At 42.8% G+C, this 26,125-nt stretch overlaps 1 protein-coding gene across 1 annotated transcript in view; it reads right to left on the minus strand.

The window, feature by feature from the left end:
• Window positions 1-369: 369 nt before the first annotated feature.
• Window positions 370-26,125, minus strand: part of LOC126457232 (chromodomain-helicase-DNA-binding protein 7-like) — a 311,277-nt gene continuing 285,521 nt past the window's right edge. The window contains exons 37-40 of the mRNA XM_050093361.1: window positions 23,274-23,637; window positions 22,897-23,117; window positions 10,819-10,992; window positions 370-3,960 (exon numbers count right to left, since the gene is read on the minus strand). Of these exons, the coding sequence (XP_049949318.1) occupies window positions 1,741-3,960; window positions 10,819-10,992; window positions 22,897-23,117; window positions 23,274-23,637 (2,979 nt within the window). The 3' untranslated portion in view covers window positions 370-1,740. The remainder of the gene's footprint in view (window positions 3,961-10,818; window positions 10,993-22,896; window positions 23,118-23,273; window positions 23,638-26,125) is intronic.

Below are 26,125 nucleotides of genomic sequence, written 5' to 3' on the forward strand. Positions count from 1 at the left end.
TCTGCTTTTATAAACTGTTCCTCAGAACTCAATAGTTTCATTTTTCAATTACACTGTGAAGCAATGGTGAATAAAGTAATTCTGCCTGAGAAGCATACTGATGCATATACCGAAGTTTGTGGAGAACAGGAAAGGTACGTGAATAGTTGCATAACAATTTACATGAAAGACCAATGTCCTCAGGCTCATGATTAACAAAGGAGAAATATTCTTGTTAAAGAGTGTTTCCATTTTTTGCTGTGAAGATCATGTTCAAATATTTTCCCATGTAACATTAAAAATTATTCAGGAAGGGACCAAATTCTTTTAACATATGGACACTACGAAATTGGGATGTTGCAGGTAACTAGATAAACAAAGGCTCTAAAAAAGAGTTTATTTATTTATTTATTGTAACACTTACCTCTCTTCTTATATATTTGACACCAGGTTACAGCTGAAGCTTTGTCTCTGATCACTGCTTACAAATTCCTTCATAACCATGTATCAAGACCAAATGAAAACAAGGAACATAATTCAGCAACTACAGCATGCGATAAATTTCATTAAATTAAACACAACAGTCATATGAACGAAATGAGCTGCCATTGCAATATATATATATTTTTTAAACTTAGCAATCTGACTTCATGCAATTCCAACTTCTGTGATGTGCTAATACTCATAGTCTTTGTTTGTCTCACAGACTTTACACGGTACAAACGAGCAAAGCTCATAATATTAAATGCAATCCAGATTAATTTAAAAAATAAATAGTGCACAGGTTACGACGTATCTTTGAGTTTTCTGGGGGAAATTTACTCAGTTTATAAATTACTAACTAATACTAAGTAACAACAGTATGTATTTCCTTTGCTACAATTATTGTTACAGTTAAATAAAACATCAGCCATTCGAACATACCCTTTACAACCGTTCGCATTCATTTTTTTAAATTTTTTTTCTTTTGTGATTCGAGCACATTCTCATTTTACACAGATGTTGAATATATACATAGTGACGTGTTTGCGGAATTCTGTATAATGTAACATAATATATAAGAACAGTGCACTGTCTGAAAGCAACAATACTGATAAATGATTGCCAGCACATTCTAAAATTTTAGTTCAGGTAATACAAAACTCAACATCTTTTTCTCACTTCCACAAACGCAATAGCATATATTATGCTAAAAACCACAAGTAACTCTATATTTGAGATTACAGGCAATCATTCACCAACACATTTCTCTCACACTGTGCCTGACAGAATTACAATACAGCAAGATAAATATATATATATTATATTTATATTTTTTTTAATAGATGGATGTTTATATATGAACATGTGCAAGTGTGTGTGTGTGTGTGTGTGTGTGTGTGTGTGTGTGAATAATACAAACATGACAGTGAACAAAAGAAAATAAAGGACAAGAAAGCAAAATAATAATATTCACATGTGAATATAAAACTTCATTCACACATGAAAACAGGTTTCCTCACATTTCTGACATACTATTTATGGCAGTTATGTACGATGAGCGGGGGAAAACAATTTTCTTCTTAACATTCCCCCACCCTCCAATTTGAAAATCATGTGCTCAACTAACACAGTACATACACTACACGTTATGGTTGGAAAAGGCTATCACAGAATGCACAGTCAATAACATTAAAATTAAAAAAAAAAGACAACAATACAACCAAGAGTACTGATGTAATGTGAAGTATTAAATTACACAGGGACAGAATACTGCCAATGCTACGTTTCCTCAGATTCGCTAGGTCCACCAGTGCTTCCACCACATCCTTCTACAGCTTTCTCCTCTGCTGCACCAACCTCCACTGTGTCATGTTCACCACTACTTTCTGCAATGGCAGCAGCAGCTGCAGCAGCGGCTGCTGCTCTAGCTGCTGCGGCTGCCGCTGCACGACCAGCACTGCTTCGAAGCACCTTCCTTTCTACATTTACAGTCTCACCCACTTCCTTAGATTTCTTGGCACTGCGGGACCGGCGACTATTGGAATTAGCCGCTGTAGCTGCTTGCTTCTGAGGCTTTGCTAACTCCACGGGAGAATGTTCTGGTTCTGGGGGCAGTGCAGGTGCTACTTCCTCTGGCAAGAGAGGAAGAGCTGTGCTTGTATCAGCTGCATTCCCCCCACAATCAGCATCTGTTGTAAGAGGCACCGGTTGCTCCTTCAAGCACGGTAATGCTGTTTCTGGAGTGATGGTTTTGTCATCACCATCCACTATTTCTTTAGAGTCATCTTTTACTTCTTCCTGAGCTGTTGAAGGTAAAACAACATTAGACGCATTAAGAGCTTCAGACTGAGTGTCTGCCTGATCCACTGAAACATCAGGTGCAGGTGCAATAACGGGTAGAGTCTCTGTTTCTGCACTGTCACTAACATCTTGTGCGGCCGTATCAAAAGTGTTTTTAAATGGTGGGTCATGTACATTTTCCACCTCTCTAGAGTCAGTCTCATTTGAAATCTTAGACCTTTCTTCACTTTGGCACACATTATTAACACTTGAAAAACTCTCTACAACGTCTTTGTCCGTGGCATTATCACAGGATTTCTTATTCATTTTGTCATCTCTATCTATTCCCTCAAGTGAGCTTCTGTAAAGGTTTTCAAGTGTATCTTTCATTTCCACATCACAAGTACGCTTCAGCCATTCCTCATTATGAGGCAACAGATTCGTTACAAAATTGGGAGTTAGATTTTCTGCTGAATCTTTTCTTTCTAATTCTGCCTTCAGTTTCTTCAAAGGCCTGTCTTCTGCCCTAAAAGGATAATCTACCTGTGGATTTTTACTCAAATTCTCTGCAACATCTTTGCGTTCAGCATCCCTAGATCTTTTCTCACCACGTAGCACATCAATGGTCTCTTTCCGATCAGACTCTCTTGATCGTTTCTCATTCCTAAAAGCATTTTCTACAGAATGTACTCTACTGAGGCTCTCCAGCAGATGAGTATCATGCGGCAACAGAAGCTGTTGTAACTGCTGCTGTTGTGCGCGGTCAAGAATGTCCCGTGTAGATGAACGTTGATGCCTGTGACTGCTGGTATTTGATGACAGTGAAGACGACGTAACAGTAGTTGCACGTGACGTGCTCTGAGTCTTATGACTCCCAGTCCTTGTCGACGATGATGCAGATGTTGACGTTGATACTCCTGACACACCGAGACTCCCATTCAACAAACCACACTGCTGAGCTAGACTGTCATATGCCGAAGACATGGAACCTGGTTGCATTGAAAATGGATTTAGCCCACCAAGTCCAAGAGGAGTGTACAGGAGACTTGGATTTGGGAAAAAGAAAGGTAATGCAGAAGATGGAATACTTGATGAAGCAGATGACACAGGTGGTGGTTTTGTGGAACTATGGCTGCGCTCAGTGTCAGCTGGTTTTCGATTCTTTGTTTTGGAGGCTGATCCCGACGCAACAACGCCAAGGTCACTTCCATCCATGCCTGCTAATGACGGCAATCCCAAGTTTGCTAAATTTGCAAATAAGGAATTTGTCAAGTTCATGTTATTAAGATTTCCAAGTCCACTCATACTCCCTAAAGCACTCATGTTTGGCATTCCACTGAAGGGGAGAAGCAATGGATTATTTTTTGGGTCAAAACCACCCAAAGATAATCCTGACAGTATACTGCTGGGATTTAAGCCAGCTGCTGAAAGTCCACTTAGCCCTGCAGTTGCCAATGAAGGGAATGGGATTGATGATGCCACTGATGTTCCTAGATTGGGCTGGCTGACAGTTGGTTGATGCCCTGGTGGACTGGAGAGCAGAGGTGGTCGTCCAGGGCCTTTCTTCCTCTCATTTGCTGGTACACGTTTCTGCAAGTCATGTGGGAGATTACCCCTCTCTTTGACCAGTTCTGCCCATTTTGGATCAACATCAAACATTGGATTCTCCAGTAACCACTGTGCTAATCGTTTCAGCTGAGGTGCTTTATTCCCAGTCATCTGTAAAAAGAATAATAATTTCAAGGGTGAAAATATGCAAGATAAATGACCACTTCAGTCAAACCACTGTGCTGCTCCTGGAAAAGTAGTTACCCAAATTATCACAATGAAATTATTTTATATAGCAATTACTTAAATGAAACCTGGTGAATGGCTGGAAGTACTCTGACTGATTCACATGGAGATTACTGAAAAGCTAAGATCAGGTGTTGGTAAATCCAGGGGTGGCCTTGACAAAGTGGGATATTACAATGGACCGATGCAATGCGATTGCAGAGAATATACAATGGATAATCTGTGAAGACATTGCAGTTGCTGCTGCCCAATTCTGGGTGAAGACCACTGAGTTCTCCACTATTTTGTTTAATTATATATAGATTGTAAATTAATTTTCCCCTTTTTCATTGAATTACATGTAAATTGTAAATTAATTTTCTCCTCCTTTATTCAACTTTGTATCTTGTACAGTATGCAAACTATTGTTTTAGCAGTATCCCCTGATAATTAACAGTTATTACTATAGCTTTGTACAGCTTCTGGCTCTACAAAATAGTGCTACTTATTTCATCACTGTGATACATCATCAAAAAGGAGAAGATAAAATCCATGCACTATGTACAAAAATATTCAAAATTCCAAGGGCACAGTATAGGCAATATAATCAAAAGTAGGGTTGAAACATACAAACTTGGAAAGGCAAATAATATTCAACCAACTGAAGGTACAAGCAGCTAATGTAAAATTTGGGATGTTTAGCACAAAATTCTTCCTTAAGGATGGGGGAAACTGGGCCACCGAAGGCAGATCAATCAGATTCACTAAGGCAATCCACCACCAGACATTAGCCAAAACGTGTTAAAAACATCACAACAATCGCTGTGTCATTGAAAAGCAGGAACTCTTACTGATTATAATGGTTGGTACTTCAACAAAGTGCTGACTTCTTGAGAGCATCAGCTGATGGAGCAAAGCATATTTCCTGAAAGACTGATGTAGTAGTTGTATTCTGCAGCCCAAAATCTGATTTGATGCAGCTCGCCACATTACTTCGACATGACCATGTAGCTTAGAATACTGCCTCAACTTTCTGAGAACTCACTTGAAAAATCGCTCAGTTTGGCCTCCATACAGGACACTTTCTAGAGAAAGCAATAAACTATCTTGCAAATTCAGTTCTTGCAGAACTAAACAATAATTATTACTCTTTTGGAATTTTCTGGGGGTATACCAAGCCCTTTAGTCACGTGGATTATAAAATTCTACTGAGAAAACTATGGTGGAATAGTGTTAATTTCTCACATAGTTGGAACTCGTACCTCAACTACGAAAAACTAAAGTTCATGTCAATAAATGATACAACAGGAACAAGACTTAATACGTTATGGTGAAATAATAAAGGTGTTGCTCTGTGAAGTTCAGTGTTTTCTCCACTCCTGCTCTTGATGTAAATATATAATGTATTTGGGACACTGCGTGATGTTTGCTCATAATGAAAGTGCAGTGGTAAAGAGTGAAACACATTAATACCAGACAGCTATGAGAATAACAGGAAAGGCTTACAATGAAGCGCAGCAAACAACGTTGTGTTAAATCTGCCAAAGGAAAGTAACATCACTTGGCACTAAAGGTCTTCCCCTTGCATTGATAGTCTTATCTTAACAACAGAAAACTGAAGGTTGCATTAGAAAGTGATACACAGAAGTAAGATTAAATAAACAGCCAGGAAACATTAAATGTGGCGTGCAGCAAGGTTCAGTACTGGACTGGGCCCTCGCCTCTTCTTGTTCTCAATAAGTATTTACTGAGGATATTGGGAGGGTCTTACGAAAATGTAATGTTTGCTGATGACACAAGTACACAGATAAAAAGTCGAAACACATCCACACCAGAAATACTGAGGAGTATAAGACAACTGGCTTACAAATGGTTCACAGTTTACACCTTGATCCTCATCTTGCAAAATCTTGTACTATACAATTACAAACAAATAAAAATGACTTACAAGTGCTACAAATATAGATCAATGGGTGCACACTGGTTGAAGTTCTAAGTGCAAAGCTCCTAGGCATTAATATAGACAGGCAGATGCAACATGGCAGACAAGACTTCTAGCACACTTTCATTAAATAGTGTCCTATGGCAGGATCTCCTGGGGCGAATGTAAAAAATTATATATTGTACTAAAGCACATAAAAAGAATAAAGTTGATAACAGAACACTGTGCAAAAGCCTCTTTAAGGACTTACAGTTTCTTACACCAATATACAGATACTCATATCTCCTAATGGTGTTTGTGGTTGGAGGCTGAACTGTAAAGTTCACAGCCATATACTAAAAGCAAAAACAATTTTCATATAGACTGTGCATTCATTTCTAGGTTTCTGAATGGAGTTTTATATTCTGATGCCAAAGTCAGCAATAAGTTGGTTACTGACAGAAAATTGAAAAACCCAGATATAAAAAATTATGAAAAAGAATAAATTAGCAGTTCCTGGCTCTTCCACTTAGCAGCGTATTTGGACTTGTTTATATTAAACAGCTTTTGGCTTTGCAAGCAGTTAAGAAGCTGACTTTCGTCTATGTTCAGTTACAAAATATTTGATGGACACAGCAACCACTGCTGACCCCCCTCACTTATACCAATCAGCTCATGGTGACACCCCTTCTCCCTCCCCCCTTTTTTTAACGAGCATTATTTTTTTTTTTAAATAGCTCTTCGTATCCTAAGATCTATAATGCAATTTATAAGTAATTCTCTTAATTATCAGTACGACTAGATTAGTAGTACTCGTAATGCATTACTCTTAGCCTGCAGTGGTTTATAGTGCTCATTAGAGTATACCTTGACCAGTTCCCAGATCTGCCTTAAGGCTCTAGCGACACAAGTGGCTGCTTAAGATGCCAAGCTGAGAGGGGCCCAAGTACAAAATCTGTACACGAGATGTACTTTAATTACTAACAAAAACTAACGTGGGCGGAAGTATATGACAATAGAAGCAAAAATATTGAAGTAAACATGAATCCAAAAACGAGCCATTTGTGAGATAATTGTGAATATGGGATTAGAACATCACTGCCTTCAATATTAAATACTATCCCAATTGACATAAACCACTAAATCACCAATTCCTTGAAGAATTGAACACCCATGTATAAAACATCAAGTGTCTGATTACTTTACAAATGAGTTAATTTGACATTACGCATGTAAGCGAGAAAAAGTTTAGAAAAGGTTTGAAATTATGCTTAAGTTACATTGTAAGCCACTCTCACTATTAAACAATGGATGAATATAATCTGGGTGCAAATTATGTTGTGAATAGAGTCGGTAGTAAAGAAGTAATATATTAAAATGTCATACTTAATGCTGAAGTTTCATTGCTAGTACAGTGAAAACGTAGTAACTAAGTGATGAACTTTTAAACCTTTCAAAATTTTATGGGGGGTGTCAGTGAGAAAAAGTTCTTTAAAGGTTTGGAATTAAGTGTAAAATTTACTAGAAGTTGTTAATTGCTCTCATTCTCAAATATTGTATGAACAAAGTCTTGGTATTTGAACTCAGTCAGTCAAGTTGCTTGAAGACAAACACACAGTTTCAAACTTTAATATTTGTATTATTACAAGGTGCATTCAAGTTCTAAGGCCTCCGTTTTTTTTCTGATTAACTACTCACCCGAAATCGATGAAACTGGCGTTACTTCTCAACGTAATCGCCCTGCAAACATTTTTCACAATGCTGATGCCATGATTCCATGGCAGCGGCGAAGGCTTCTTTAGGAGTCTGTTTTGACCACTGGAAAATCGCTGAGGCAATAGCAGCACGGCTGGTGAATGTGTGGCCACAGAGAGTGTCTTTCATTGTTGGAAAAAGCCAAAAGTCACTAGGAGCCAGGTCAGGTGAGTAGGGAGCATGAGGAATCACTTCAAAGTTGTTATCACGAAGAAACTGTTGCGTAACGTTAGCTCGATGTGCGGGTGCATTGTCTTGGTGAAACAGCACACGCGCAGCCCTTCCCAGATGTTTTTGTTGCAGTGCAGGAAGGAATTTGTTCTTCAAAACATTTTCGTAGGATTCATCTGTTACCGTAGTGCCCCTTGGAATGCAATGGGTAAGGATTACGCCCTCACTGTCCCAGAACATGGACACCATCATTTTTTCAGCACTGGTGGTTACCCGAAATTTTTTTGGTGGCGGTGAATCTGTGTGCTTCCATTGAGCTGACTGGCGCTTTGTTTCTGGATTGAAAAATGGCATCCACGTCTCATCCATTGTCACAACCAACGAAAACAAAGTCCCATTCATGCTGTCATTGCGCGTCAACATTGCTTGGCAACATGCCACACGGGCAGCCATGTGGTCGTCCGTCAGCATTCGTGGCACCCACCTGGATGACACTTTTCGCATTTTTAGGTCGTCACATAGGATTTTGTGCACAGAACCCACAGAAATGCCAACTCCAGAGGCGATCTGTTCAACAGTCATTCGGCGATCCCCCAAAACAATTCTCTCCACTTTCTCGATCATGTTGTCAGACTGGCTTGTGCGAGCCCGAGGTTGTTTCGGTTTGTTGTCACACAATGTTCTGCCTTCATTAAACTGTCGCACCCACGAACGTACTTTCGACACATCCATAACTCCATCACCATATGTCTCCTTCAACTGTCGATGAATTTCAATTGGTTTCACACCACGCAAATTCAGAAAACAAATGATTGCACACTATTCAAATAAGGAAAACGTCGCCATTTTAAGTATTTAAAACAGTTCTCATTCTAGCCGCTGGCGGTAAAATTCCATCTGCCGTACAGTGCTGCCATCTCTGGGAAGTATTGACAATGAACGCGGCCTCATTTTAAAACAATGTGCATGTTTGTATCTCTTTCCAGCCCGGAGAAAAAAAATCGGAGGCCTTAGAACTTGAATGCACCTCGTAAGTTAAACTTTAAATGTAAGATTATACCTTTTCATGAGTATATTATGACTGCACTTATAAATTTTTAAATTCAGCTATTAACTACAAGAAATATTCAAAATCAAATTTTTGTTGCCCTTGGAAGCCATTAGATAAGACACCAGGTTAAACAGTGTATTACACTATGTGATCAAAAGTATCCAGACACCCCCAAAACCAGACTCTTTTCATATTAGGTGCACTGTGACGCCACCTACTGCCAGGTACTCCATACCAGCGACCTCAGTAGTCATTAGACATCATAAGAGAGCAGAAAGGGGTGCTCCGCAGAACTCGCGGACTTTGAACATGGTCAGGTGATTGGGTACGCACAAAAGCATACAAGCCGACCTCGTCTGTTGACTGACAGAGTCCGTCGACAGTTGAAGAGGTCGTAATTTGTACTAGGTAGACATCTATCCAGACCATCACACAAGAATTCCAGACTGCATCATGATCCACTGAAAGTACCATGACAGTTAGGTGAGAGGTGAGAAAACTTTGATTTCATGGTAGAGCAGCTGCTCATAAGCCACACATCACACTGGTAAATGTCAAATTACACATCGCTTGGTGTAAGGAGCATAAAAATTGGACAATTGAACAGTGGAAAAATGTTGTGTGGAGCGACGAATCATGGTGCACAATGTGGTGATTGGATGGAAGGATGTGGGTATGGCAAATGCCCCGTGAACATCATCTGCCACCGTGTGTAGTGCCAACAGTAAAATTCGGAGATGGTGGTGGTGGTGTTATGATGTGGTGTGGTTGTGTTTTGCATGGAGGGAGTTTGCACCCCTTGTTGTTTTGCGTGGCACTATCACAGCACAGGCCTACATTGATGTTTTAAGCACCTTCTTGCTTCCTACTGTTGAGCAATTCGGGGATGGTGATTGCGGCTTTCAACATGATCGAGCACCTGTTCATAATGCACGGCCTGTGGCGGAGTGGTTACAGACAATAGCATCCCTGTAATGGACTGGCTTACACAGAGTCCTCACCTGAATCCTATGGAACACCTTTGGGATGTTTTGGAATGCCATATTCATGCCAGACTTCAGCGACCAACATCGATACCTCTCCTTAGTGCCGCACTCCATGAAACTTTCCAGCATCTGATTGAGCGTATGTTTGCAAGAGTGGAAGCTGTCATTGACACTAAGGGTGGGCGAACACCTTATTGAATTCCAGCATTACCAATGGAGGGTGCCATGAACTTTTAAATCATTTTCAGCCAGGTGTCCGGATACTTTTGATCACATAGTGTATGTGTACCAAATGAACATAGGTAAAATCAGATGATTTTTTTTTTGTATTTCTGGCCCCACTTTCTCTGATGGAATGTGAAATTTGTAAGTTATAGAATTAAGACATTTTGTTATTAAACTAAAAAGTAACAAATTTTATATATTCATTCTTTCCATTCAACAGATAGAACATTTTTATTGGAGGCAGAAAATGCAGTAGGTTGAGTTCTTCCTGCTTTCATAAAAGCTTTTAAAGGTCGCAGTTACCAAATGCCACAGGAAAGGCAAGTGATGCCTTAGGAAATGGAAAAGGGAGGTATGAGGAGAGGTGGAATTTGATGTACTCTCATGTGTACAAATGTGAACTGAGCTTGTGGAAAGGACTTATTAAATACATTTGGAAATCTGAACAATAACACTAATTTTCAGTCCAATACTACTATGCACAAATCTATTGATGACGCATGATAGTACCAGAAATGGTTTATTGATCTGATATTCAGTTAGCAATGGCGAGCGTGCAACATTTGGACATTACGGCCATGGTAAGGGTGAAATGCTGGGATAGTAACAAAATGGCTTAGAGCGTATAAGTTTGGTTGTCTCAATTAGTCTAAAACATATTTAGATAAAAGATAAAACCATTATTGAAATCTTACCTTTTTGCCTGTCAGCCTATTTATTACTGAAACATTTTCCTCTCCAGTGAGTTTTTTCCAATCCAGAAGAGATGGATCAACCCTTGGTCTTCTGCGCCTTGGAGCAGTCAGATAATCTGAAGCAAGTGGCTGTTCTGGAATAAGTGATGTCTGTTCAGCCAGCCACTTATTAACCTGTGTAAAAGATGAATGTTGTACACACAAAATGCTTTAAGCAGTGATTCTGATGTCAAATGCATTAATGTAAGAACAGCGATAAACTAATTTTTTCACTTCTATGGATGTGTTTTAAGCAGTGATTCTGGTGTCAAATGCATTAATGTAAGAACAGTGATAAACTAATTTTTTCCACTTCTATTTCAAAATATACTTTACATTTCTTATTATTTACTCATCCAGTCTCCCCAAATCAATTGTGCACACACACACACACACACACACACACACACACACACTTCCTGTATCCTCCCGCCCACATCCATACTTTTCTCTCGCCGCCCACTCTCATCCTCTTTTCTCCCTTTCTCTCCTCCCATCCTCCCCCAGACCAACAACATTCACTCTCTACCTTCACCCCCACCCTCATCATGCCAACTCCACTCTCCCTCTCCACCCCTTGTAGTGTGTTGGGATATTTATTTACTGAGCTATGTAATTAGTGTGGTTATGTAAATCTGAAGAAAAAATTGAGTTGTTGGACCACTGTTCAAAGTTACAGATGGCAACAGTGCGTTTTTCCAAACCTACACTCCACAGAGTGTGGGGGGAGGGGGGGGGGGGAGAGAGAGAGAGAGAGAGGGAGAGAGAGAGAGAGAGAGAGGGGGGGGGGGGAGAGAGAGAGAGAGAGAGAGAGAGAGAGAGAGAGAGAGAGAGAGAGAGAGAGAGAGAGAGAGAGAGCGCACCGAAGGGCGGGGGAGAGGGAGAGAAGGCCGCCGATTGGGGGTGTGAGGGAGAGGGAGACAGGCCCGTGGTGTTGTGGGGGGGGGGGGGAGGGTGACAGGCCCGTGGCGTTGTGGGGGGGAGGGAGACAGGCCCGTGGAGGGAGGGCGGGGAGGGAGACAGGCCCGTGGCGTTGTGGGGGGAAGGTGGTGGGAGGGAGACAGGCCCGTGGAGGGAGGGGGGGAGGGAGACAGGCCCGTGGAGGGAGGGGGGGGGAGGGAGACAGGCCCGTGGAGGGAGGGGGGGAGGGAGACAGGCCCGTGGAGGGAGGGGGGGGGATGGAGACAGGCCCGTGGAGGGAGGTGGGGGGGAGGGAGACAGGCCCGCAGAGGGAGGGGGGGAGGGAGACAGGCCCGCGGTGGGAGGGGGGGAGGGAGGGAGGGAGACAGGCCCGCGGTGGGAGGGGGGGAGGGAGGGAGGGAGACAGGCCCGCGGTGGGAGGGGGGGAGGGAGGGAGGGAGACAGGCCCGCGGTGGGAGGGGGGGAGGGAGGGAGGGAGACAGGCCCGCGGTGGGAGGGGGGGGAGGGAGGGAGGGAGACAGGCCCGCGGTGGGAGGGGGGAGGGAGGGAGGGAGACTGGCCCGCGGTGGGAGGGGGGGAGGGAGGGAGGGAGACTGGCCCGCGGTGGGAGGGGGGGAGACTGGCCCGCGGTGGGAGGGGGGGAGGGAGGGAGGGAGACTGGCCCGCGGTGGGAGGGGGGGAGGGAGGGAAACTGGCCCGCGGTGGGAGGGGGGAGGGAGGGAGACTGGCCCGCGGTGGGAGGGGGGGAGGGAGGGAGACTGGCCCGTGGAGGGAGGGGGGGGGAGGGAGACAGGCCCGTGGAGGGAGGGGGGGGAGGGAGACAGCCCCTGGAGGGAGGGGGGGGAGGGAGACAGCCCCTGGAGGGAGGGGGGGGAGGGAGACAGGCCCGTGGAGGGAGGGGGGGGAGGGAGACAGGCCCGTGTAGGGAGGGGGGGGAGGGGGACAGGCCCGTGGAGGGAGGGGGGGAGGGAGACAGGCCCGTGGAGGGAGGGGGGAGGGAGACAGGCCCGTGGAGGGAGGGGGGAGGGAGACAGGCCCGTGGAGGGAGGGGGGAGGGAGACAGGCCCGTGGAGGGAGGGGGGAGGGAGACAGGCCCGTGGAGGGAGGGGGGAGGGAGACAGGCCCGTGGAGGGAGGGGGGAGGGAGACAGGCCCGTGGAGGGAGGGGGGAGGGAGACAGGCCCGTGGAGGGAGGGGGGAGGGAGACAGGCCCGTGGAGGGAGGGGGGAGGGAGACAGGCCCGTGGAGGGAGGGGGGAGGGAGACAGGCCCGTTATTCATTTTTGAATCTCCTATTAAAGATCCCTTTGGTTTTCTTCTAATTCAAGTTTTCTTTTCCATTCACATTCTTTCTTATAAGCAGCGTAATTGTGCATGTGCTTGCTGTCCATATGAAATGAGCTGTGTGTTAATGGGCACAGAAAGTTAATGGGGCTTTCCTTGAAATGCATCTCTCACTGTCAAAGCACTGTTTAAAAATCCTTTGGTCATCACTGCCATGTCTTCTAACATGTGCTTCAAAATGGAAAATCCTCCCTCTATGTCCGCATTTCCATGGGACAATGTAAGAGAAGGCCTACCACATGTCAAAACATTTGGTTACTATAACTCTATGGATAATGAGTCTTTTTGAGATCAGTAATTGTCAGGGGTCATTCCACGTAAATGAGGAAGCATTATCAAAAAATTAATTTTTCTGTGGGAATATTTTCCCCCGCTACATATGTAGTTTGGGCATTGAAGTTTGTTGGCAAGATTGATTTTTCCCTTCGAAACCTATTGTTTACTTGTGGGAGCCATTGTTTTGAAGACTATATTGTTGAGTTTGTTCTTGCAGAAGATTTAATCAATTTAAAGGTAAGAAAAAAACATCATTAAATTTATTATAATTCTTTATGGTTTATATATCACTTTAAAGTCGTAACTTCTTTTTTTACATATATTTTTTGAAGCAAACAATTTAAGCAAAATATAGCCTATTTTGCAAAATGTTTGATGTGTCCCGGATTTGGGCCTAGGAATTATGTTAATGTCCCGAATTTGAGTATACAAACTATGGTCACCTTAGAACATGCTGTTTCTAAATTATGTTCCCAGAAATACAGTGCCAGTCCAACAGCTGCTGGGTATCTCATTTACTTAGATGAAAACGAAAAATGTTTATGAACACTATCAGGGATGATCATCTTAAAAACATTACAAATAACTTCCGTACTTTTAATACACAGTCACTGGGAATATGAATTCAGCTGTGGTGGAACTATCCTTGTTATCCCATCTTGATGGTTGTGTCTGATCCCAAAGTTCTAAGTGTAGTCGATGTAATCCAAATTTAATTCCAAAGTTAAACATATGTTTTGTTGAAAGTAGGTTGTTAAAAACTGCTTGAAAACCTTCAGTCTATCCTACAGAATTTGCACTTTTCCATCTTAAAAAGTTTATTTTAAAAATTGAACAGAGTATCTCAGCAGCAGTTTGGCTACTAATGCAATATTAGAACCTGGTACAAAAATAGAAGCTGTTGTCATGGAGGGTTATTGGACACTAATAACAGTTCTGTAAAATATAAACATGGCTTCTGGCTGCATTTCATGATTCTAGGTCAACGGGAAGCACCTTATAGCTTTGATGAGTGAGTTTTCAAGTACCAACATTGTGACACAAATGACAATATCTCTTGATCACACTGACTTAGACGCTTATAATTTTTACACCCCCACGGGACTCATAGACCTTAATATGTGGAATAAATTCGAGCTTTATAAGTCTACTGGGTCCTGAGAAAACGAGTTCTTAACAGTTGGCCAGACAGACAGGCGGAAAACGACGGGATCCAATAAGGATTCTGCTTTTACAGACACATGGAAACCTGAAAACACTAAAAAAGAAACAATCTATCTCAAATTTTAGACTCCCCTCTGCTTAGATTTTAACTACTTTCACAACTGGAGAGTTCCAGAAAGTTAAATGAACAAATACTAATACAGTAACTTGGAAATAAAAGTAGTTTTGGTCCACCACACAGTTTCAATGGGCCAGGAAGTTTCATATCAATGCACTTTCCGCTGTAGAGGGGAAAATTCATTCCGGATAATGTAAACAACTTATTTTCTTCATAAAAGAGAAAACAGGTTGAAAAAGGAGATGAAAATTTAAAAAGGTAACAAAGTGAGAAAGGGTGAGAGAGTGGCATGGTATTTTCCTCTGGCAGTTTTAGAAAAACTTTGGAAAATAGTGTAATAGTAGTAAAAGGGGTGACCAAAGGTGACTGCCTCCTCACCCTGAATATACCCACAGAAAATTGTATAATAATAATAATATAATAATACTAATAATAATAATAATAATAATAATAGCCACGTGGCAATCTCGTACCCAGTACAGATAGAGATCCATGACACACAGGTATGCAGGAGAGCAAACATGGGATTCTGACCACTACCTAACATGCATCTTAGTCAAGTTCACCCCCAAAGGTAATTTTCTGTAAGAAAACTCCCCTACTGAAATTTGACATGAAAAAGATCGCTGACTCTAGAGTGACAGAGGCTTGGGAAAAAACAACACACAAATGACTGGCAAAATTTCCACACACACACACACACACACACACACACACACACACACAATACAAGAGAAAGTCCACAGGCACATCCTCAGTCTCAAACAACAGGACATCTGGTGAAGATTGCATAGTGGCCAAGCTGCTGAAAAACCTTGGACAAACTCACTCAGAGAACTCAGATCATCACAGACATATGGACATCAGAAAAGTTGCCAGACAGCTGGAAATGTGTACTGATCCACACTCTGCACAAAATGGGTGACCCCAGAGATGTGAACAATTGCAGGGGCATCACACTAATACAAGTCACATACCAGGTATTCTCGGCATGCCTACTCCAAAGAACACGGAACCAACTGGAACATAAGATCGGCAAGTACCAGGTGGGCTTCTGCACTGATCGCTCCTGTGTAGAACGAATCTTCAATCTGAAGACTACCCTGAAAATCAAAGCCCTCAGGAACAGTCCAGTCATACGCACCTTCATTGACTTCAAGAAGGTATATGACTATTGACAGCCATTCATTGTTCAACATTCTACATGAACAAGATTTGGACGCAACATTCTACATGAACAAGATTTGGACGGCAGGACACTGTGACTGATCAGACAGACACGGCATCTAAGGTGAAGTTCAAGGGGGAAATCTCCGTTTGCCAAGGTGACGGACTCTCACCACTCCTCTTCAACCTATTGCTGGATAAGGTCATCAAGGAATGGCAGAAAGAGCTGCATATACAAGGCCATTGGAAGCCAGTGCGACTTGGACGAGCCAAGGACAAGTTGGAGGTCGGCTGTCTAGCCTTCGCAGATGATCTGGCACTACTCACAGATAACAAATCCACAGCAATCAGACAGACAGAAGTACTCAAAGAGTGTCCAGAAAAAGTAAGGCTACAAACTTCCTTCCAGAAAATTGAGAATGGAGAAGCCAGCCACTATGCAACACATTAAAACCTCCACCCTACAAGTAGTAGTAAAACTAAAGCTGCTGTTGAGGCATTGTCACCCAACACTGAAAGTAGGGTGCTGGGAAAATTAAAAGTCTGCTGCAGAGCGGCTAAATGTGGACAGTCCAGCAATAAGTTGATGACTGTCATTTGGGAGCTACAATGACATTGAGGTGGGTCCTCTCACGATGGAGGAAGTAACCATGAGTGAGACACACACAGCCAATGCACAATCGACAAAGGACAACTGATTCCCTACGAGAAGCCCGCAGGGAAGATTTCCACACACTGGCAGTCTCCTTAATGGCATACAGTTTGTTGTGCATACTGTTATGCCACTCCGCCTCACAAAGGCGAAAAACCTTGCGGCGTAAGACAAAACACAGACCAGTTTCAGAGATGCGAATCTCCAGGAGCGGTTTCTGCATAGCCTGTTTTGCCGGCCTGTCAGCAAGTTCATTACTTCGGATTCTGACTTGTCCTGGGGTCCACACAAACACACTGAACGACTGGACCATTCCAGGGCAGAGATGGACTCCTGGATGTTCACTACCAAAGGATGGTGAGGGCAGCACTGGTCGATAGCTTGTAAGCTGCTCAAGGAGTCCGAACAGAGAAGAAATGACTCACCAGAACAGGAACGGACATACTGAAGTGCACGAGATATGCCCACAAGCTCTGCAGTGAATACACTGCAGCCAGCAGGCAAGGAATGCTGTTCAATATGGCCTCTGTGGACATAGGCGAAGCCAACATTACCGTCAGTGTAAACAACTTCAGAGCCCCGGAACATGTCAAGAATAGAGAGGAAGTGACAGCGGAGAGCAGCGGGGTTAACGGAGTCCTTAGGGCCACGCGAAAGGTCCAGACGAAGCTTCGGCTGAGGTGTACACCATGGAGGTGAAGTGAATGGACCTCAAGTAGAGGTGGTAAAGGGGAGGACTCCAGTTCGGAGAGAAGGGATTGCACACTAACTGCAATCATGAGCCCTGACCTCGGCTGCCGATGCGGAAGATGAACTGCTGCGAGTGGGAAAAGGAGACGGTAATATGGATGCTCAGGAGAACTACAAATGTGTGCAACATAACTGGCAAGCAGCTGTGTATGTCGGATTCGCAATGGAGGGACTCCGGCCTCCACCAGGACACTGGTCACCGGACTCATTCTAAAAGCTCCCGTCGTTAGGTGAATGCCACAGTGGTGCACTGGGTCGAGGAAACGCATGCTGAGAGCGCCGCTGAACTGTAAACCAGACTGCCACAGTCAAGGCGGGATTGAACAAGGGCTCTGTAGAGCTAAAGCAGCATAGAGCAATCAGCGCCCCAGTTGGTGTCGCTCAGGCAGCAGAGAGCGGCCTAAGAATTGATATGTTCCGGATGAAAGGTATGATGCCGACAGAAGTGCATGCAGGAAGCAGGTGTAAAGCTTGACAGTTGCCGTAGCTCGGCCAGGCGGTGGAAAAAACCGCCACAATTCCACTGGAGGATGATGCGATTGTGGGACTGGGAAGGCATGAAACACTCAAAGAGGTAGGCTACATCTCAGGGTCACCTGCTGCCACCAACTTATTTCCTGAACAGGTTATGTCCATTGTGTGTGAGGGTCTGGAGAGATCTAACTCCTCAGCAGACGCCAAAATCTTCACCTCATCCTCAGACGCAGAGCTTGTGGGCAGCGGTGGTGTGGGTGCCACCGCAATTCCCTTGGTCTTGGGGGGTCTTCTTTCTGGATTTCTCTGGCTTGCAGGGCTTCACTGATTCAGTCTCCTGATTCAGTAATCTGAGGATGATCATGAACTACAACCAGCTGCCCCACCATCAAGTGGGCAGGTGTAGTCTTCCAGCTCTGAGAGCCGAATGGAACTTGCGGAATTGATGGGTCTACAACTGTTCTCGTAGTGCTGGCGTAAGAGGTGGTCATAGCCACAGGATGTAGGCGCTCAACTTTCCTCTTGGCCTCAGAATAGGTCAGTCAGTCCAGGGTCTTATATTCCATTATTTTCCTTTCTCGCTGTAAAACCCTGTAGTCTGGTGAGCAAGGAGAATGATGCTCTCTGCAGATGACACAGATGGGAGGCGGGGCACATGGAGTATTGGGATGGGATGGGTTGGGTTGTTTGGGGAAGGAGACCAGACAGCGAGGTCATCGGTCTCATCGGATTAGGGAAGGATGGGGAAGGAAGGCGGCCGTGCCCTTTCAGAGGAACCATCCTGGCATTTGCCTGAAGTGATTTAGGGAAATCACGGAAAACCTAAATCAGGATGGCCGGACACGGGATTGAACAGTCGTCCTCCCGAATGCTAGTCCAGTGTCTAACCACTGCGCCACCTCCCTCGGTGGGATGAGATGGACATCCACAATCTTGACATGTGATGCTGGAAATAAAGTGGGAAGACGTGACCAAACTTCCAGCACTTTAAGCGCTGCGTTGGGGGAGGGATATGTGGATTGACATCACATGGGTGGTGTGTCACCCTCGAAGGCGAAGATGAAGGCACCAGTGGCAACTTGATTCATCAGACCCCGATGGACACGCTGGACGAAATGAACACCTCGTCGCTCTAAGTTGGCATGTAGCTTGTCGTCATACTGCAAAAGAAGGTCACTGTGGAATACTCTGGACCATATTTAAGCTCTTATGAGGCATGATGGTAATGGAAACATCCCCCAGCTTGTCACAAGCGAGTAATGCCCGTGACTGGGCAGATGATGCCGTTTTTATTAATACTGACCCTGACCACATGTTGGACAAGTCCTCCACCTCTCCAAACTTTTCCTCTAAACGATCTACAAAAAACTGAGGCTGCATTGAGACAAACGAGTCCCCATCACCTCTCTTACATACGAGGTACCGTGGCGAGTAAGGTTCACTGTCACCCTTAGCCTGGTATTCCTCCCGTGGTATGGCCATGGTGGGGAATGATGTAGGATCATTGCATTGTACTCAGACTCTGAACGCTTAGAGACGGCTGGTGTTTGATCACCAGCAAGTGATGACGTGGTACGATCAATCCCGTGTCATCCACCCTGGTGCCACCCACTCCAACCGGGGGCTCTCCCCACGGGCGCCACCCAGCCGCAGCAAAGGCCACTTGGCAGGATGGCCACTGCCGGGAGTCCCGATGCCCCAGGGTGACTGGCATCTACTCCTTGGCATATGTGGGGAGCTAACGGCGCACGCTTCAGCAGAGCGATCCCTGCGTAGGCAGGGGGCTACAGCCAACAGGATACATGGCAGCCCCACCACAACAGACTGGCTACCGTGCTGGTTATGAGGTGCAAAGAATTCCATGGTCCTCTTCGGCACAGAAAACGACACTGCATAGTGGGTGGAGGAAAACACATCCAGGAAGGTGTCCTCATTCAAGAGATGGAGGATGAGCAGGACTGCAATGTCAGAACAATAAAGTGGGCTAAAGATCTCAATGCACGATGGACACGATGCACCATGTAAAGCGCCCTTTCCTAGTTGGCTCGCTCTTTGGGAAAATTTTGAAAAATGGAGGCCAAACCCTACGAGGGGCCATCACATAAAGGACAAAAGGTGAGAGACTCATTTTAGTCACCTCTAACGACAGGCAGGAACACCCTGGGCCCGTAGGGGGGAACAACAGGGTCACACACTAAGTACCTAGGTGAAGTGCTCGAACCGATAATACAGGAGAAAACTGCCCAGAACACTTGCTTATCGAAAATGAAGAGAGCATTATACAAAACACGGGGTATTTGCAAGAAGAAATGTCTGTCCACATGCACCAAAATTCATCACTACAACACTGTAATCAAACCTGTGAGGTGCTATATGCAAGTGAGATACTGATGTTACAAACAAAGGCCGACCTTGAGAACATTCTCACACAGGAAAGAAAAATCATAAGGAAAATTATTGGATCGAAACTCGTGGACAATGGATATAGGTTTCACTCCAGGAAAATCACAGGGAAGATCTCCAACATTGCAGCGGATATTAGAAAGAGGTGACTAAAATTTTATGGACACATCAGCAGACTCCCACAGACCAGACTCTCCAACAGAATCCTTAGGTACATCCAGGGACTTAAGACCACTACACCCTGGATGACAAGTCAAAATTGATCTAGAAAGAGCTCAGGTAGATACAACGGATGTCATGGACACAAGGCGTACAAGTGGGAAGTGATGTCAGAGAAAACAGCACCTAAAGTCCAAAAGCCAAAGTGGACTGAAGACCGCAAGAGAGCCTTTAGTGAATGAATGAAGTAGAACAGGAAGAACAAGTAGTCATGAATGTTTTGCATGGAACAACAACAACCACAACAATAATTATTATTAAGTAATAAGTAGTATTGAGAGCTCAAGGAAGAAGGGATTAATATCTTTCACTGAGAAGATGCATCAACTTGAGTAAGTTATGTGCAATACTGACTAACTGTAAGTATCAGCTTTTCCTTGCTCAACACCATAAAGTGCAGTTGAGACCCATACCTGGCTCTCCTTAAACAAAAGACTGTGGATCCAGAATAGTCAACCTCGATAATAAATCCTGAATCTCTGAGTGAAGGTAATGACAATGTAATCAGATGCAGGAATACGGCCATTAATATCACCATACATCCAAAAGGTAGGCTCAAATGCTGAATTACAATGAACTGAGAGGTAATCCCTACTTACTTGGGATGAACAACAGCTTTGTGGATCTGCACCTTTTAGTGTACTGTGGAGCTATTGCAATTGGCTCCACAGGATAATATCAACAGAGTTTTGTGAACCCAGAAGTAGTGGCTCTTCCCGATGTAAGACAAGCAGAATTGAAAGAAAGCACTGGTATTATTACATGATATTTGTGATCAGCTCCACAAGAGGATGTCATATTCATTTCATTCTTGAATGTATGAATTAATCTTTGAAGAAACTTACCTCTTGTTGCACTCAGGTACTTCAGAGATTTCTACCAAGAGAGATATCTTTCAAGGTAATTCACTTAGTCTTTTAGCGTTCATATTATGTATAAATCCACTATTAAACCAACTTAATTCACCAATATGGGGTATGTAATTAAATCTGAGAATAGAAAACTTCATTTACATTATAAGTCACCTGTCTTAAGTGGATTATCTCAAGCTGTATGGAGCAAACAATGAAATAATTGATCATTTGTTGTAATTGTAACCAAAAGGGAGCGGAGTTTGGTATCAGATTGCCACATTGGTCAGTATCACTAAAAGTGTGGTGCAAAAGGTCTTGTACTAACTAGAAGATAGTGTTATCTGCAAATATGATGTTGGCAGGTGAAACACACATTAATTTCAGAATTAACCAGACAGTACAAATTAATAACACTCAAATGCACAAAGAGGTTGCTGAGTAATTTACATTCAATGTTCAGAGGATCTGAGGACCATCCTAACTTAAAGAACACGGTTACAGTCATTAATATTGAGGGAACTGTGACACTAGGATGATTTGTTTTCTGCTGTGGCTCCATTACTAAGTTATTCCTTTGTTGTACTGAACTACAGAAATACTGGTGCTGAAAACTACATAAATGCTGAAAGCCAATGATAAAGGCTCCAAGCATAATTTAAAATAATCATTAGTATGGTCTGCTAAGGAAACAGGTTGCTAAGAAATTCCTGTTACAGCTTCTAGGACTTTAAGAGGGGAGTGCCTACATAATATTTTGAATAGGAACCCATGTCCAGAAACATCATCCAACAATACTATAGAGTGTTCATGTTATAGGTGTTGTCGCCTGCAAATGTATGTATATACAAGGTGATTCTGTGGTAATGTTACAAACTTTTAAGGATCGTGTAGAATGATAAATATATCACACTAAGGTTGAGGACCCTGTGTAGAAACAACCGAGTCAAAAGTTATAAGCGAAAACCGTTATGATGCCTCTGACAGTTGAATACATGTCAGGTACTGCTGTTGCTATGACTGTAGGCTACACAACTTTCAGAAGCGGTAGTATGGTCCAAAAATGTTGAGTAAACATGGGCTTTAAAATGTGTACCATAAGAGCTGAGAGTATTCAATATGGGAGATGTGTGTTACACTAGTGAAGGTGACTAGGTGTTCACAGCGCCTTAGACATGCCTTTTAGAGCCCAAATTAACTAGACTTTTTTATTGTTTTAGTTTATACTACAATCTCTGAAAGTTGCATACTCTACATCCTAAACAACAACAGTTCAGAACATGTATTCCACTGTCAGAGGTATCAGAACGATTTCCACTTGTAACTTTTGATTCTTTTGTTGCTGAACCAGTGATGCTTACCTCAAATCAATACATTTATCTGTCTCCATCAGTCTTGAAAGTTTGTAACACCATGAAGGAATCACCCTGTATACCTACACTGCCTGTAACTCTGAGGTGTTGTCACATGATATTCCCAGAGAAGGATTCCTATTCAAAAATTATGTAATGGGAATTTCTGAATACCCTGTGTGTGCATTAATATCTGCCCTTGGGTAGTGCCTGCTGGAAACACTACACTGCAGTACACTAGGTACTCTTTAGTAACGAACAAAGGCCCTCCAGTCTTAACATTTTAAGTTCTATCACATTACATTAATATATAAAGAATACACAAAAAAATAAATGTTGAAAATACAAACCTTTGCTTCATGAGAATATGAACTGATCTTTGAAGAAAAGTCAGCCATTTTGCTAAGATCAGCTATCATTGATTCATATGTTTTTCTTTGCTGATTGACATGTGACATTGATGCTGGTGATTGTGTTGGTAACTGTGATGGCTGCTGCTGATGTTGTTGCTGATGTTGCTGCTGCTGCTGCTGCTGCTGCTGCTGTTGATGCTGCTGTTGATGTTGTTGTTGTTGTTGTTGCTGCTGCTGTTGATGTTGTTGTTGTTGTTGTTGCTGCTGCTGCTGTTGATGCTGCTGCTGTTGTTGTTGCTGCTGCTGCTGCTGCTGCTGCTGAATCTGCTGCTGCTGGTGTTGCAGCAGAGACTGGGACTGTGATGACTGCTGTTTCTTCAGTAAGAGATTCTGCTGCTCTGCATGAGCAAGAAATGATGAAAAACTTTCCTTTGGTGTAGGCAATGGGGGGAGAGCACTTAGCGAACTGCGACAAGAACTTGACGGCGCAGGCGAAGGCACAGATGTTACAGTAATCGTGAATGGCTTTGTAGATGCTGATCCAGATGTTGCAGAAACTGATGAATTTATTGATGCTGGGGTAACTGTGACACTAGGACTAATTGATGTCATGCATTGATTTGTTTTCTTAATGTCTGAGAACAGTGACTTCTGTTCCTTTGCAGCAGATAAACCCAGTACAATTTCATCTAGCTTACGCCGTTTTTTCTCCTTTCCAACAATTGGTTCCTCAGCAGGCTGAAAAGAAGAATTCATAATACATTTGAAAACGATATGATAGAGAGATACTAAAAAAGTGCAAAATAATAATACTTTGCAAAACATGGGAAACATAAACATAATGAAATAATTATTTCCCAGTACAAACAGAAAGGAACATAAATAAGAATATTTCATAGAATGAGAATATGGACAGTATAAAAAAATTGCAAGACTAAAGAAATGAGACATAATGTGATACTGAATTATACTTCACTCAAGAACAAATTTACTCTAGTCAGTGTGTGTGTGTGTGTGTGTGTGTGTGTGTGTGTGTGTGTGTGTGTGTGTGTGTGTGTGTAAGGAGGGGGGGGGGGTTGGACTATGTTTCCCAGTGGGTTCTTGTTGAAGTTCCATCTTATCCCTTCTTTTGGAAATATAGTGCTGTGACCAAGTACGTTTGACTACCATTGATGAAGAAGTAACATCATGTCACAGACAGCAAGGTCAGGCATCATCTTGAGGCTGGTATTACAAATATTTTTTATTAGTGCCTTGTAGAACAAATTATTTCATTTCTGCATTTACACATATCTATTTTTCAAAGTAATTTACTAATTTCTAAATAAAATTACAAGTATGAAAGCATCAGGAAAATGCTCTTTGCAGAGGCAGTGATAGGAGAACAACACGAATAGTGAGTATTATATTTCTTGCATGCATTATGGCACTGCCTGTACACTTATTGTATTTAAAAAATAGTTTAAATGCACATTCAGTCATACTTGATATGCATGTATTGACTCCGCTCTGGTGCCCGTTTATCAGAGAGAGTGCTGTGTGGCTGGGACTTAGAGGGAGCGTGCACTGTGCAAAGGTAAAGAATTTAGGCAGTGCAAGTCGGCAGGCCCTCGGCTTGAGGATGTGGACAAAAGAGGTGGAGCCCACAGATGGTGCTCTATTTGGAATCAAGTTCTTTGTACATGTCTGTCCTGAGCTATTTTTTCAGGTGGTGTTTGTACCTAGTCCCTTTTGCACCAAGGATAGCGACAGCATGAAGTCGGCCATTTGGGTGAAAGTGGCCACAGCCAGTTGTGGGGAAATGACCATGAGGAGAGTTGTTTATTGAACATTTCATGCTGTGACCTGTGGGTCAAGGTGCTGTGTAAGATCTGTTTTTGTATGCAAGTGTGCTGGCCCATTAGTGGCTGGCATATCATATTATCGTTGACATGCACTCATGCCTCTCATGGCTCAGCCGATGGCACAATGTTTATCTAATAGCCATTCATTATTTCCACCACTTGGTATGGCTGCTGAGGGTGCAGTTAACTGTGAGTAGTGTGCATTTGTAGTAATAAGACGATGCTTACTGTCAAAGAATCCTCGGCAAGTGAAGAATATTTTTATTGCCATGTTTATTTACTAGAAACTATTGGTTCATTACAAGAGATTTTGTCATTATTTCTGGTTGTTTGTTGCCAAGATTGTCTGACTAATTATTCAGTACTAAGTCCTTCACTAACTAATATATTACCAATGTTCTAAAAAGAAATAAATGTTATTTAAATTTGTTAATTTTGTGGGCCAAAGCCATTGCTCAAACTGTTTAAAAATTTTGCTACCACAATATTGGCTACAGTTCATTGCCCAACTATTGGTAAAGGCCTACGTGTACTACTATCTTGGTTAGCTGTTACTCTTTAAAAATTGCCTTTAGAATCGGTTAATTTAGGTTACTGTTTTAAGGAGTTATTTGCAATTGTTGATCTACATCGGCTATTACCCTTAGCTTGAATAGCTACTACATAGTTTGCTACTACTAACCTGGACTAGTGTTAACTGCCAGAGTGCCTTAATTAGTTGCCAAGGACTTTATCTGCTATTCTATAGATCTGACCTTACCAAGTTTAAAATTTTCAGGTTTCTATTTGCCAATGTTGGCTGGCTAGGACCCTTAGTTGGAAAGCATGATGCTTTCTTTTAGTAGCACCTAATCTAGTTGTTGTTTCTTATTAAACCTCCCTATTTAATTTCAACAGACTAGGTCCATAATTTTATTGATTTAAAATTATGGCTTTAAAACTGCCTTTTAAATTTGTTAATTAATGTGAGCACGTGCTCTTAACTGACTTTCAATTGTTAGCTTTAGTGCTCCTAGCTAGTGTACCTATTCGTATTTTCTTAGTACAACATGCTAACTACTGGGTCTGAACAGATGTGGCGAACTATGTCCACCATTTCATTGATTAATGGCATATTTTTAAAAAATGTCTATTGTTTGCTAAATTATATGGGTTGGTACAATGTTATCTGTAAGTGCAAAATTGTGTGCTGCCAAATTTAATTAATTGAGCATAGTATACCACTGCAGTGTTAATGGTGAGCCTAAGGACTGTTTAAAGCTTGCTGATCTAAGTAGTATAGTGCCTACTTTGAGTCATTTACTTAGATCCACCAGCCCTGTTCTGAAACTATTACTGTTACTTAAAACGATTGTTTCCTAGACAAACTGTACACATGTACT

The sequence above is a fragment of the Schistocerca serialis genome, chromosome 2 (genome assembly GCF_023864345.2).
Source record: "Schistocerca serialis cubense isolate TAMUIC-IGC-003099 chromosome 2, iqSchSeri2.2, whole genome shotgun sequence".
Lineage (NCBI taxonomy): Eukaryota > Metazoa > Arthropoda > Insecta > Orthoptera > Acrididae > Schistocerca > Schistocerca serialis.